The sequence below is a fragment of the Athene noctua genome, chromosome 1 (assembly GCF_965140245.1).
Source record: "Athene noctua chromosome 1, bAthNoc1.hap1.1, whole genome shotgun sequence".
Taxonomy (NCBI): Eukaryota; Metazoa; Chordata; class Aves; order Strigiformes; family Strigidae; genus Athene; species Athene noctua.
Window position 1 is genome coordinate 71,307,942 of NC_134037.1, and position 15,262 is coordinate 71,323,203.

Genomic DNA, 15,262 nt, shown 5'->3' on the forward strand with positions numbered 1-15,262 from the left:
CCATAGGAACAGTTATACCAGGTCACGCCAAAGATGTCTAACCTATGAACCTGAGGCTGACCTATGTAAGATGCTTAGCCAACAGTAGAGACACACTATGCACATAGTGACAGTCTTCTCTCAACAGAAAATATAGCAGAACAAAACTAAACGAATGCTAACACTTTTACATCTTTACTCTTAGAAAACAGTATAGAAGGAAATTTACTTTAAGGAAACATTTTAAAGCATTACTAGTAATTAAAGCAAGGAATTATTAGTCTCCTAAACTTTAACAGTCAACATATGTGAATGCAACTCTGATCTATGAAACAAAATTACTTAGGCAAACTGAAAAATGGACACATACTAATAAGACTCCTAAATACTTTTATTAGGAAAGTAGCTTGATATTTTGAAAGCTGTCTTGATGAAATGAGGAATTTAAACTGGAACACAATTCCCTGTCTACTGAAATTATATAGTAATATAAAAAATGTGGATCACAGAGAAGGAAAAAAATCAAAATTAAAACTTCATACAACTCCATCAGATGTAACTCATTGTTCAGTTTGCAAATACGTTTCTATGTTACTGTTTTAAACTGCTTCCAAATCTTTTCTAAGCTTCACTTCTACCCAGAGACAGGATTTTGCTTGATCTGGAAAAGTTGGATAGTAATGTATGCGACAGAAAAAAGACACCTTCCTTATCTGAAAAAAAAAATTTAGTTGTATTCTAAAGAACAGAAAGTTCTTCACAGGATCTTTTGCTTGCTGTCACAAAGATGGTTTAATTTTTTAAACTCTATAAAACATGACCATGGAGTACTTAACCACGGTGTTTAAAGGAGAATAAAAAAAAGTCTGTCTGCCCAGAATTCCAGCTGGGTACTTCAATTTAATAGAGACAAGTGCTGAATTTTCACTGCATGGAAGATACAGTTTAGTGTTCCTTTAAAGAAATCTCTGAAGGTTTCCCATTCAGCATTACAGTATGCGAGCCTTTGAAAATTTGTTTCATAAGTCAGTCCCTGACAAGTCTATCATGGGCTCCAACTTCCCTCTTCTATCCAGAACAGGAACATAAAACTATTTCTGCACCTCAGTATCTACCTCCCCCTTGCGTTTTCCATGGCTGAGTCAGATGACAGAATCAGTGGGTGGGTTTTTGCTACTTTAAATGAAATGCTACTATACTTCTATTTATTTTTCAAAAAACAAAACAAACAATTGTGTTTCTCCATTATGCCTTTTCATCAGATTAAACACCAAAATGCTAGAAAAAGGTACATAACCTTGGTATCTTTGACAGCACAATTTTTTGCTGGGTAGGTATATGGTAGTAACTTTCACAGCACAAAGACTTTCCTATAATACAGAATCCATATGCAACATAGCAGCAAGACTTCAGACTGCAAAATACATTTTCCCTGAGGTGAAAAATATCCTAGAAATGAACCTAATAGGAGCTTTACAGACCATAACCAGACTATGTTTTACTATCCCTCCTCACATCAAACACTTCTAATGGGATACATCAGTTGCCATGCATTGAAATATCACAGAATAAGTGGCACTACTTCTCACCCTGCAATAAGTTTACTGTATTTTCTTCAAGTCAGACACAAACTGAGTACTTGCACCCATACTTGTCCCAGCTCTCCTTCTTCAGCAAGTCAGACTATTTCCATGTTAATATATTTTCCAGAGTAGTAAGCTAAATGATTAAACAAAAACTAATACTGCTTAAGGAATACATCTAAGTGAAGAAATACGTAAGCTAACCATCATGCCTATATGTATGTGAAACACTGAAGCAGCTCAAGTTGATCATGCAAACAACCTAAAACCAGACTGGAAAAATGTCATTTCACTTAAACAACTTCTTCAGCAGCACCTCAGAACTCAGCTGCAGAAGTAATAACACATCCATAGCAGAGTTTTACAACCACTTAAAATTTCCAGATGCCAACATATTTTCCTGCAGAGGTCCTAACTCCTCTAAAAAGGCAGGAATCCTAAAACAACTACAAAAGACATGCAATGGTTGAACATGCCTTAATAACCTTTCATGGATGTCTTGGGTTTTCAGATATTTGGTTGAAAAATAAAGTTGTAGGATGGCATGCAACTATTCAAAAAATAATCTGTCTTTCTCTTCCTGCAATGTCCTGCCTCACTACTTGACTTAATGACTAGTATACAGATTTATGAGGAATTATTAAGGGCTAAAGCCTTTAGCATTTCAGATCTTTTTGTAATTTTTCAATTAAATAAGAAACTTTAGTGACTGTAAAATCAGTGACAAGTATGAAGGAAATTAAGCTTCCTGCACCCTCTTCTATTTCCAGCCAACCTATTTTAAAGATAGTTTGATAGCAATGTTGACTACTATGGGCCAAGGGAACAACTGAAATATTGGGTCAAACTGCTCAAGTTAGGCCTTATTCAGCTGTTGGTAGATTCAGTATCAAAGGAAAAGTAACTTACAAAATAGTTTGCTGTTTTTCTATTGCTCCTTCAGCCCACAACACACTAGTTTGTACTGAAGTTACTGCTACCAAGAAAGATTGTTTATTCCTTGAAGAAACCTGCTCATTCATTTTCTCACTGAAGAGGGGAAGAGGACAATAAAGGACTGACTACAACTCCCTATCCTACCAAATGCCCACTTATTTTTTTTCCCATCAAAATACATGAATTCAAAGTGACTCCAACCTTCCTTAAAACATTTTCGAAATTCTAATTAATCTAACTGGATAGGTCTTCCCCTATCCCTACCTTCAGAGAAGCAAAATTAAAATACATACATATAAATGTGTAAGTCTACAATAAGATCCACTCTAGCAAACAGAAAGTGAGATCAAAATCTTTATTCTTTACAGTTAACATACAAAGATTGCTTCAATTAGAGAAAAACTATGGTAAGTGGCTTACCTTGTCATCCCCAGGACAACGGTACAAGTTCTGGAAAGTGCTGATGATGTTATTACTGAATCTTGGAGCAAACACATCCTTTTCTTGTCCAAACTGATGCCGGGACTGTCTTACAATGGAGTCAATGACATACAGACCAGGTACCTTGTATTCTGGTTTACACTACAAAGAATAATAATTTAAAATGTGCATATGTGAAAAATACCAAAACCCCTTAATGGCAGATTAAGTATGAACAGTCCTCTCTAACTTTAAATGGGTCAAAGTATTACCAAAATGTTCTCCATTTAATGACATCCTCAAAAATGAAACTCCAAAACCAGCTAACCTTTAATGTTTGAATTATAACATCTATATGTATTCTGCAAATATGCAAATGGTTTAAAATCAAATTACTACTACTAAAAAAATATTTTTAGAATATACCTATTAAAAATTAGCACATGAACCACATACTCTTTTTAAATGCAGGCACCTACTTTAAGAGAACAGCATAAATCATGACCAAATTCTTAACAGTCCATTGGGACTGGCTGTAAATATAATTCAATCTATTTTTGTCCTTCTTTATTATCAAAGACAACATTAAAATTAATATTTGTTTACTTTATTTTACATTGTTATAAGTAGCATGTGGTATATCCTGCTCCCACCAGAACCAACTCTGTTTGGCTGAGAATATACCACTGATACTTATTTTAAAACTGCGGAAAGCTTGCATTTACAAACAGCACTGTATTTATAAAGCATGTCTGCTAACTAAATACTAATTACTTTGGTAATTTTACTTACTTCACAATTAAAGCTCCATTTTTTGACTTTCAATTGCAAAGTAATTGTACCAGACTAGCACAACCAGTTTTAAGACAGAATGAAAAGTAGTATAGATGTCATAAGTGATAAGTCACCACCAGAATGTACTATAACATGGATTCACTTCATGAATATTGGCTGTACACACTCATCACACAAGGTACTATGAAAAACATGGGAAAATATGCCCATTCCCTCTCTCGCCCAGATACTGTGAAGATACTATGTGACACATTAAATTCATTACCTCTAATACAGTGTTAAACAAACTCTTCAAACTACTAATTTTATCATAGCTTGGATACAAACGTCCTGTTTTGAAAAGTGCTGATTTGCTAGCAATTGCAACCTTAATAAATCATTTATTTATCATGGTTCAGTGTTTTTAAGTATGGCATTCTCTATTTTTAGGAATTTATTTTAAGAATAAATGTACATGATTAAAATTATGAAATTAAAAGCTAATTGCATACAATACACTGTCTTCAGAGAATCACTTCAGTGTGTTTTAACTACTCAAATTTTAGCAAAATTATAGTATTCTGCATACAGAACAGACATGTATACGTATATGACTTTTCACAATAACAAAATTAGTAAAAACACAGATATTTAATAAGAAAACTCAGCAAATATGCTAGGTGGAGTATTTAAAAACATGGCACATGCAGAAAGAACAAAAGATTGTAAGTCATATAGCAATATAGAAGATGAAAGAGGAAAATAATATACAAATAAAAAAATAAATAAACAAGAATGACAGCTGGGGCAGTGAGTCTGCATATCCCCAATCTGAGTTAAGGTTTTTTTACACAATACACATTCACTTTTCTAGTGAATCTAAGCAATAAGATAATTTGATTACTCAAATGATTCAAGTCTTGCTCTCACAGTAGAATATCCTTACATATATGGAATATGGTCATTTGACCCCGAAGTGACATCTTGTCAGAGAATAAAACAGCCAACAAAAACAACAACAGAGCAGTGACTTGTGTCATAAAACAAAGAATGTCACCGACAATTATTTCACCTGAAGTTTCAGTAACCTCATGAAATTAATTTTGAAGAAAAAAAAAAATCGGAGTAGGAAAGAATCAACAGTAAACTAATTGAGATAGCACTGACATCACTCTGGACAAGTTTATGGCTGATTTTAATGGAAGATTCAGTAGCTTTGAGCTTTAACTTGAAGTGATTGCTTCCAGAAAAATAATCCAATTATATTCCAAATATAAAACTCATGTCCATAAATATCAAATGGCTAGAGAAGCGCTTTCATCTACTTGCCTCTGATTCTACTAAAATAAGAACTATTCGATATTAGTAATAATTTGCATGTTTCACTAAATAGTTCATGAAATACTGAAAAAAAGACATCAAACCTAAAGGGAAACATCTAATCCAGAATGATCATTAACAAGGTCATCCATAATAATATACATCTGCCTTCTCTAAGCACCAGAGCAAAATTCCCTTATCAAGTAGTACTAGACACCAAACACCAATGTGCAAAGATAACGCACATTAATAGCAGCTTGTGGAAGGGTCATCAACAGCCTGTCCAGTTCCTGACAAACTACCATTCAGAGGATAAATCTTCTCTCATGCCTCTGAATTCAGAATTGCCAATCACAGTCACTGCAACTAAAAAGCAGTATTTGGAATTCAGGCAATTAGGATTAATTTTGGGACATGAAACTGCAAATGCTACTGCTCAGAGATGGGGAAGATGTATACCTGCTCTCATCCTCCTATGGCCACATATAGTATTAAACAGGGATCAGAAGATAGTGATCCTTTTTCTTAGAGATGGAAAGAAGTCAAAGGCAATGATCCAAAAGACAACTACTTGACAAAACACCAGCAGTGATGGTAAAGTATCCTCCTAGTCTTTACTTGTGCCATGAAACATACACATGACACCTTTTCCATATAGGACTGGTGTTCTAGTCCTAAATAATTCATGAACTGTTCTGAGACAAGAAGCTGAACCTTGTTTACACTGTCCAACCACTGCCAAAAGGCACTGGAGCATACACAGGGCACCAAGGACTAAAAGGTAATGAAGAAGCCAGGTTACTGACACAGAACAATCTAGACTGCTTCATAAAATGGACAACAAAAGAAAAATTGCATCCAACGTTGCAACATTAACAATAACGTATTTAGCTTGTTTGTCAAAATAAAAATGCAATTTGATCACAATTTACTCCTATTTACAAAAGGAGAAGAAATTCAGTACCTAAATGATCAACTGAACAAGCAAGTACAATGCAGACAAGGAGGAAAGACTCAGAAATTGGAACCCATGCATTTCCAACTGGAGATACAATATGCAAGTTTTACCCAAGAATAATTAACTGCTACAAGAAAACAAAGCTCTATAAAATTCTTTGTTATTCCAAATTTGTACATTAACACTGCATCTTCACAAAATGTAATTCTAATCTAGCCATATAAATATTTTTTATTTTAAATTACTAGCAGGAACCACCAACTGAAATGTTACATCTCATGCTCCACAAAAGAGGCTGAATGGTCATCTTTCCTTCAGCTTTAAAATCTATGGGAAAACCTAGCAGAAAAGCAAAAGCAACTGTCACTCACCAAACCACTGTTGATTCTTTTACTGTTAGCTGTTCACATGGGCTACACTGACAGCCTCTTTTAACATTAAGTGAACGCATATAGAGGAGTAGTCCTAAGACAGTATCCACAGTCATTCAGATCAAAGTATAACATAACTACAAAATGGGGACAAAGTATTTATCTTTCTGCATCATGGGTTATGATCACCTACTGATTATTAGCAGAAACTGAACATGACTAAAAACTGAAATAAACTTATGTGTGATAAAAATATTAATCCATATGTATACCTAAAACCCAATAATCTTCAATACTCTGTAACTCAAAATGAGGACATTTTTCTCAGTGCTAACAAAATACCCATGACTGACTTACCTTTTGAATGAATTTCTCAACACTCTGTACAACATGCTTGTAGAACTGGAAAATAAAATAGTATTTCAACAGAGGAGAAAATCTTGAGACACTTATACTTGTTCAAGTCATGCAGTATTCATAGTAAAACCAGAATTAGAAACCTTGGACGATTAACCAGCAATCCAAGATCTACAGCTGAGTGTGCTGTCTTCCTTAAAACTTTTAACAGCATATAAAAAAAGCTAATCTCACTTTTTCTCACCTTCTGAAGGTTTTTTTTACACAGGATTTTTTAAAAATAAGGTGTGCTTATTTAGTGAGAGCTAAGAGAATAATATAATTATTCATTCAAAAGCATTATTTCATTGTACATGACTGAAGATGTTAACCTAATGTTATTAAGCATAGTACTTCTCTGTATTTTATTTATTTCCCAAGTGTTCACTTTAATAACCTAAAAACATGAGTATAGGAAGACCTTATAACATCTACTGAATACTTTTTCTTTAAAATTGGCCTGGTTTTTTTAAGCTCACATGTCATCACAGTGGCTCTAAATCATCTCAATAACTGCTCCACAAAATTAAATGTTGTTATTGAAATGATAAGAGTGGAAGCAGGATTTCCAAGTTAAATACATGATAAGACATTTTGGTATCAATTAATTGCTTAATTTATAGAACTATTTACTATCATTTACTATTGTTTATGTCCAATAAAAGTTTTCAGCATTTTCATTATATTGAAACACAGACTAATTTACATAGACTTCTCATATTTAAGCAAGCCAGTGAATTTCACTCTTCTGTCATCAAATTACTCTCTCTCCAAATGACACAAAATCACAATATGGACAGATTGCATAATCTGAAAATGTATCTGCATTCCCAGAAGAACATAGGTAGGAAGAGCATAAGTTCATGGTTTTCAGCTTTTAACCCATCCTCTTTTCCACCTGTCCAGTTTTCACTGAGTTTCCATTTGTTTTAATGCTTAACACTAAAGGCATACTTCTTTCTTTCACCATTTTTCAGTCCTATTTTCTGCTGCTCCATTGCTGTTTGGCAATTAGTTTTACTTTGAGGCAAGAAAGTCTTTAATTAGTGTACTAATGCTAAAATTTAAGCACAGTTCGTATCTAAGCAACATCAAAAATAGAATCAATGAACACCACCATGAAAAGGTAGTCTAGGAATTTATAAAAATGAGATAAAACTTAAACAACTGTACTGATTCAAACACCAATATAGCTTATATTTGGGCAGGGGTGGGGGGTGTGTGTGTGCATAAGTAGTTTTATATTTATTCATCTGTTCTCAGGAAATGTATTTCCGTTTTAAACTGAGGAAATAAACTGTGTTTTTCAGACCTGATTGAACAATCAAGTTGGTATAGAGTGAAGAGTCAAGCTGGTGTAATTCTTTCTCACATACAACAACTAGCAAATGAAAGTCACACAACAAACTAAGCCTTCTGTTGCGCTCCTGAAAATCCCATCACTACATTTGATCATAACTTGGAAACTACAGAGAACAAGAGAGGTGGAAAGTTTTGCAGGAAGTTCTTTAAGATATTCAGTTATTCTGATGCAGATGCAAAATGGAAAGGAAGTCAAAAGATGTTAGCCAATTTCTTACCTTTATAGCCTTGATTGCTGCCTTAGTGATCTGTGTCATTTTAGCTTTAGAAATGGGTGGCTTATAATCATTTAGCGAGTACAACTGAAAAAAAAAAAAAAAAAAAGTTATCAGAAATATATTCTGCAGCATTAAGTAGTATAAAAATACATTATTTTTCCACAAGAAAATGCCACTTTTAATTTTCATCAAGTTTTAAATATATATTACCAGAAAAGGCATCTCCATTTAAAAAAATATTAAAAGGTCCAATAAAATATAATGCAAGATCCAAAATGCTTAAAAGACAACAGGTTTTTCTTTGCAATGGTCACTATACACCAAGTTCTACTATCACTAAATATAGGAGACACCTGCAGGTGAAGTTATAAAGGAAATACATATGATATGCAAACTGTTAGCTCTCATTAAGTTTTTTCTTCTAGGGCAAAAAATTTAATATACTTAACTACCTTTATGGAAGCATAACAGATGCTTAACCAAAAACTTACTATATTCACCATCATATGCCTGCTGAATCAAATATCTTTATTTTCCATTAAGCAAAAAAAATCCAGCCCAGTGAGAAAGAGCATGTAGCAATTTTACCACTTAAAACAGCAGATCTGGAAAAAGTATAGACTTCATTCACTGCATTAACTCAAGAGATAATATATCACTAGTATTACAAATGCTTAAGCAAAAATCCATCTGAGTTCTCAATTTTAACACAGCTTTGTAACGTCATGAATGTCTAACCACCAAAACAGCCACGGTATACAAGTAGTGGAGTTTTGCAACAGTTTTCTCCCAGGATGCAGTAATAACTCTATTCTTTTTACTCGTACATGCATCTCCCGGCAGAAGCAATCCAGCATGACATATACTCATCAGAAGTTTGCTGCATAGTGAGAACTGTACATTAACCAACTTCATAGCTATGACTGATAAGTGGTAATTGGAAACAACTCGTTCCTTCACACTGAGTCAGGACTCCATCATCCAAAGCTATTTACTTGCTGTGAAAACCTTCGATCATTCACAATATATGGCTTTGAACAAAATGCTGCTCTTTTCTCCTTCAAACCTAGGTGTTAACAGAGGTCTGTCTAAGATTTGTTGCTGCCATACACATAAAGACCAGATACAAAATATTAAAACAGTTTTAAAGACTTAACTTGCATTGTGTTTTTGTCTAAAACATTCATGTTTATAAGTATATTAGCTCAAAAATAGAGCCCTGATAATTGGAATGACCACCCACAGTTTTTTAACTTTCTTCCTAAAGACAAGAAGAATAGGAATTTTTCCATACAATGGCCTTTGAAATAGAACCAAAGCCAAAAGACTGCTCTTCCCTCCTACTACACATCCTGAGCAATGCAATATATTGAACTAGATTAATATCCATAAAGATATTAAGAGTATATTTAACTTCCTAAAATTCATTCAACTTTCAGCAAATGGCTAGCTCAGAAAACATAGTACAATAATTTATCTTTCTGAAGCTAGTATGTAGACATTCTTCAGTTGTATTTCAGTTTCCACAACAGGATTTCTTCTCTCTGCATACATGAGATACTTTCTTCTATCCTCTCCTGTCAAAACCAGTTTTAAGTAAAACTTTGCATAACTATCTAAAGACAATATGAAAAAACCTGGTTTGTCCAAGCATAAGTATCAATGTATCAGCTTGGAAGGATTTCCATTAAAACAGTGAAATTATAGTCAGTTCACAGCTAGACATCCATTTTTATAACAACTGTTACTACTTCTCACTAATGCTAATTGCTGTTGTAAAATATTCTGAATTATTTATGCACTTCTTACACAACAACAAGCTTCTAGAATCCAAATACATAAATGCTCTTCATCACCATGAGGGAAAGGGAGAAGAGGGGCAGAAAATCAAGAACCTCCCATCAGTTTCTTCTGTTTTATACTCATAGTTTAGTGCTCAACTTCAGTTACACACAGGTGATTTACCAGACTGTGGGTCACTCCTCCTGACTACTGCCTCAGTGGTGTGATGTGCAACTACAGCTAAACTACTTCTGGGGCCACTACAGTGCCAGAAACAGTTTGTTTGCACTCGGGCAGTGCCTTAGCAGACTCAGTTTGGGTATTCCTGATCAGCACTCTCAAAGCCCAAAATACTAGTAAAATCAATTGGCATCAACCTAGATTCCAGTAGCCACCTTGCCAACCTGAAAACAGTCCTGGAAGAGATAGGAACAGTAGCTCCTTCACCTATGACACACACGGATATGAGGAGGCAGAACTGCTGACTCAAATAAATAAACTGGGACCACACCTGACCAGTTCATCAGCTTTGAAATTACCAGAAAAAAACAAGGGAACAGAGTGGTTCAAAGCACTGAGTAAGCTACAACACAGTGCTGGAAAACACAAAGAGTTGCACACAATTGATTCTGAAGCACCAGATGCACGCCGTCAGGTATCTTGGTACCACACATCCAGAATATGCCAAAACCCAACAGGATCAAATAGGTTGTTGCTAGCATCCCATTACTTTCTAACAGGTAGGAGAGAGCCCAGTTTAGCATCAAGTTTAAGGACAGACAATTCAAGCTGGAAAAAAAAGAAAAAATGAACCAAAAGAAACAGCAAAATTAAGAATATAATTCCACAGAGATAGCTTTTTGGACAATAGATACACCTGTTTTAACAGTAGTTTAAAGGAAAACACAAATCCCAAATTTAGTCCCTGGAGGAAGCAAGAAAAATACTGTTCTTCTGAATTATTTTTCCTTAATTGTCTTTAAAAAGCCTTTAAGTGTCTATAAAAACATTTTGTTTTGAAAAGTACATTCCGTTGGAAAACTGGTCATTTATGTCTATCAGTGCATGGCAGAAACCTGAAGCAGCATCATTTGTATTTGGGACAAAGTGAGGGCCCAGTATCTACTTCCAATTTTGCAACATTTAATGCAACACTTGCTTTTTGCTTTTGAAAAAATTAATATTAAGTTTTGCTTACAAACCCAAGAAATGTGACATTTCTTAAAATTTCTTAACTCAATCTGTAAGTATTAAACAGAATTTAACTACAGAAAACACAAGACATCCCCAGAATGGTTTAATGCATACATTTATAAGTCAAGCAGGAAACCCTGTCCACTTAGAATCATAAAATGGTTTGGGTCAGAAAGGACTTTTAAATACCACCTACTTCTAACCCCCTGCCATGGGCAGGGACACCTTTCACCAGATCAGGTTCCTCAAAGCCTCATCCAACCTGGGCTTGAACACTTACAGGAAGGGGGCATCCACAACTCCTCTGGCAACCTGTTCCAGTGTTTCACCACCCTCATCATGAATAATTTCTCCTTTATATCTAATCTAAACCTACTCTCTTTTAGTTTAAAACTGTTAAACCTTGCCCTATCACTACAGGCCCTGGTAAAAAGTCTCTCCATTTTTCTTATAAGCCCCCTTTAAATACTGACAGGCCTCAATAAGGTTTCCGTTAAGCCTTCTCCAGACTCAACAACCCCAACTCTCTCAGCCTGTCTTCACAGGAGATGCACTCCAGCCCTTTCATCATTTTCATGGCCCTCCACTGGACCTGTTCCAACACATCCATGTCTGTCCTGTGCTGAGGACCCCAGAATTGAATGCAGTATCCAGGTAGGGTCTCCCAAAAGCAGAATAGAGGAGAATAATCACCTCCCTTGACCTGTTGGTCACACTTCTTTTGCCCAGGATGCAAGTGGCTTTACAGGCTGCAAGCACACATTCGTGGCTCACGTCCAATTTTCCATCTACCAACATCCCCAAGTCCTTCTCCTCAGAGCTACTCTCAATCCATTTGTCCCTCAGCCTGTACTGATGCTGGTGATTGCCCTGACACAGGTGCAGGAGAACCTCGCACTTGGCCATGTCAAACTTCACGCAGTTCATGTGGACCCTCTCCTCAAGCCTGTCAAGGTCCCTCTGGATGGCATCCCTTCCCTCAAGCATATGCACTGCACCACTCAGTTTGCTGTCATCTGTAAACTTGTTGAGGGTACACTCAATTCCACTGTCCATGTCATTAATAAAGATATTAAATAGTATTGGTCCCAATAAGGATCCCCTGAGGGATACCAGTCGTTACCGATCTCCATTTGGTTACTGAGCTCTGCAACTCTTTGGATGTGGCCATCCCGCCAATTCCTTATCCATCCAATAATCCATCCATCAAACCCATCTGCTCTACTGCTAAACTGGTAGAGAAGCAAGACTTAGTTGCCTCTCTAGTAATGAAAACTTTGTTTTTTCATCTAGCATAGATGATTTTTAAGACAGCAGGCACTTAAAGAAACCAGATATTCTTGAAATCTAGTTAAAGAAAAATAACTGCAGTTTATTCAGGATTATAAAATATGAAAATAAAAAGCTACAAATATCTGTATTATTTTTGTTTTTAAAACTTGTGCTTATATTCTAGCTCATTTCTTCCTGTATGACCTTTTGTACAAATGTTTAGCCAAAAGTTTGCTATAATTATTTCTTGATCATGTTTTTGTAAGGCATTCATGCTCACTGGCAGATAACTGCTTGTCCTCATATAAAAGAAGCCTTTAAACAAACTACAAAAAAGTAGCAACATGGCTAAATACTAAAGTCAGGGAAAGTCTGAAGTAAAATTATATATTTCAGAAAATCTGGAATGGCATCCAAAAAAGGGAGGGTAAAAAAAGCTCTAACAAGTAATGTAGATGTGAAAAAATACAGCAACCAAATTTGAGAAACAAACAGGAAAAAACATAAAAATAAGCCCTTTTCAGAACAGAAAAGGAATAGCAGATCTATTAGAGTGGTCTTCCACAGCCAGAAGACAATCAGCACATAAGGGTGGACTCATGGGAGATGAAGCCCTACAGAAAAAGAACCCTCTCCTTCTCTTTTTAGATCTACACACTGAGAAAAAACTGCGGAGACTTCCCATACCAGAATCCCCCTCAAGTGTGTTTATAAGAAGGTGAAGAACAAGCTCACAATGTTGAAAATAATTAAGTGCTAGAACAGAACTCAAGAATGAAAGACCTACTAGCTATGATTTGGAAATTCTTACTTAAAACAGTCTTAATCTTGTAGCTCTAAGAGACAGGAAAAAGCAACATGAATTTCTGACAAAGGTTCAAGGGCAGAACTAGGACCCAACAGATCAATTAGGTTCAATGCTTGTACCAGAATAAAATTGTTTACATTACTCAAAAGAAAAGAATTAGTGGGTGCACAGATAATTCCATGCAGCTATTTTAAGGAAAAGCCACATCCCAGTCTCTTGTCCTTCTCTGAAAGACTCAATGATCACACTAAGAAAACGCTGATATAGTCCACCCGGAGTACCAGAAGACATTTAAGACAGATCTCTCACAAACAGCTCCAAGAAACTAAGCTCTCCTAAACAGGCCCTTGCATGACAAATAGCCTGATCAATCACTTCTTAAAGACAGCCAGAAAACAATTTGAATAAACAGACGTTTTGTTTGTAGTAGAGGGAAGTCCCAACAGAGGACTTATGCTGGGGACTGTGTCTGTGCTGTCACATGTATCCTAGATAGGACAAAGTTGGACTATCACAAACTGCAGAGGAACATCAGTGACGCTCACGAGTAATAAAATGGCAGACAAATTAAGCATGAGTACACATGAAGTAGTGGACACTGGCTCTGAAGCTGACTACTGCCATTCAGGAATGAGATCTGCTGATACATGAGACCTTTCTTTGAAAGCATCAACTCAACAGTAAACCAGAAAAATCTCAGTAGTAAAAGCAGCAAATGGACTTTTAGAACCACAACAGTTAGGCAACTGTACTAACCTACATGGCACTTTCAACCTCTCAGTACTTCTGGAATTTTTGCCCTCCCCTCTAATCTCAAAGGCTGGCAAGAAACAATTACGGATAACGAAAACTATAGAGAAACCCTTAAGTGAAGAACAAAGGTGGCTAGGACTCTTCAACTCGCAAACAGGATTACCAAAGGGATGGCAGGTATCAATACAATCTGACTGGGGAGATCAACTGGGAAGGATGGGAACTGGAGGAGTATACCAAATGAGATGAGCAGGGATCAAGTGAGAGCCAGGCTGGTGGATGTGGTTCCACACTGCCCAACGTGGTTTTCCTTGACCTGGGAGGGCAGCTCTGGTGTGCCTTGGAAGGACCTGACTCACCCCTGGACTGTTATCACCAACTTGCTAAGTCTGTGCCCATATACCATAATGAAACACACCCACTCTTTTATATAACTGTATAGCTATCTGTGTGCTAGTATAAAATACAGCTCTCAGTTTAAAAGAAGTTATTCAAATGAAGTTTGAGCCTTATCACATCAGGCAGCTGCATCTTTTCCGCAATAGAAATACATCATTTAAGAATGTCAAAAGTGAAACACTGCAGTCTTCAACAAAACCAGGAGAAGTTTCAAAGGTTTTGAAGCACACTAGTCACATTTACAATACAAGCTGGAAGAAGAAAGCAAAGGAGTAAACACACAAACCATTATGCACACTTAAAAAAACTCATGCTTTACAGCTGAGGTACCATATGATTCCATGAATTAAGAAAAAAAAAATCTGCCTGATTTTATTCACTAGCCATTTACCTGCTTTTCTGGATAAACATCAACTCATATAAGACACTTGCCCAAAAACTGATCCATATTTCTTTAAGCATCTGATCATTATTGCCAGATATTATAGCAGCCTTCCAGTCCTTAGCGTAGGCCTACAGGAAAGATGGGGAGGGACTCTATGAGGGAGTATAGTGATAGGACAAGGGGTAATGGCTTTAAACTGAAAGATGTAAGGAAGAAATTATTCACTGTGAGAGTGGTGAGGCACTGGAACAGGCTGCCCAGAGAAGCTGTGGCTGCCCCCTCCCTGGCAGTGTTCCAGGCCAGGATGTTCAGGGCTTTGAGCAACCTGGTCTAGTGGGAGGTGTCCCTGCCC

The 15,262-nt window shown here is 36.1% G+C and overlaps 1 protein-coding gene across 6 annotated transcripts in view; it reads right to left on the reverse strand.

Annotated features, from left to right (window-relative positions):
• The window catches only part of SCAF8 (SR-related CTD associated factor 8), a 163,595-nt gene that overhangs the window by 130,927 nt on the left and 17,406 nt on the right, over window positions 1-15,262 (reverse strand). For all 6 annotated transcript variants that reach the window (XR_012632861.1, XM_074896529.1, XM_074896528.1 and 3 more), the window contains exons 2-4: window positions 8,318-8,401; window positions 6,699-6,743; window positions 2,919-3,080 (exon numbers count right to left, since the gene is read on the reverse strand). Coding sequence is in view for 5 of the 6 variants with exons in the window: in XM_074896529.1 (XP_074752630.1) it covers window positions 2,919-3,080; window positions 6,699-6,743; window positions 8,318-8,401 (291 nt within the window). In the remaining variant the exon portion in view is untranslated. The remainder of the gene's footprint in view (window positions 1-2,918; window positions 3,081-6,698; window positions 6,744-8,317; window positions 8,402-15,262) is intronic.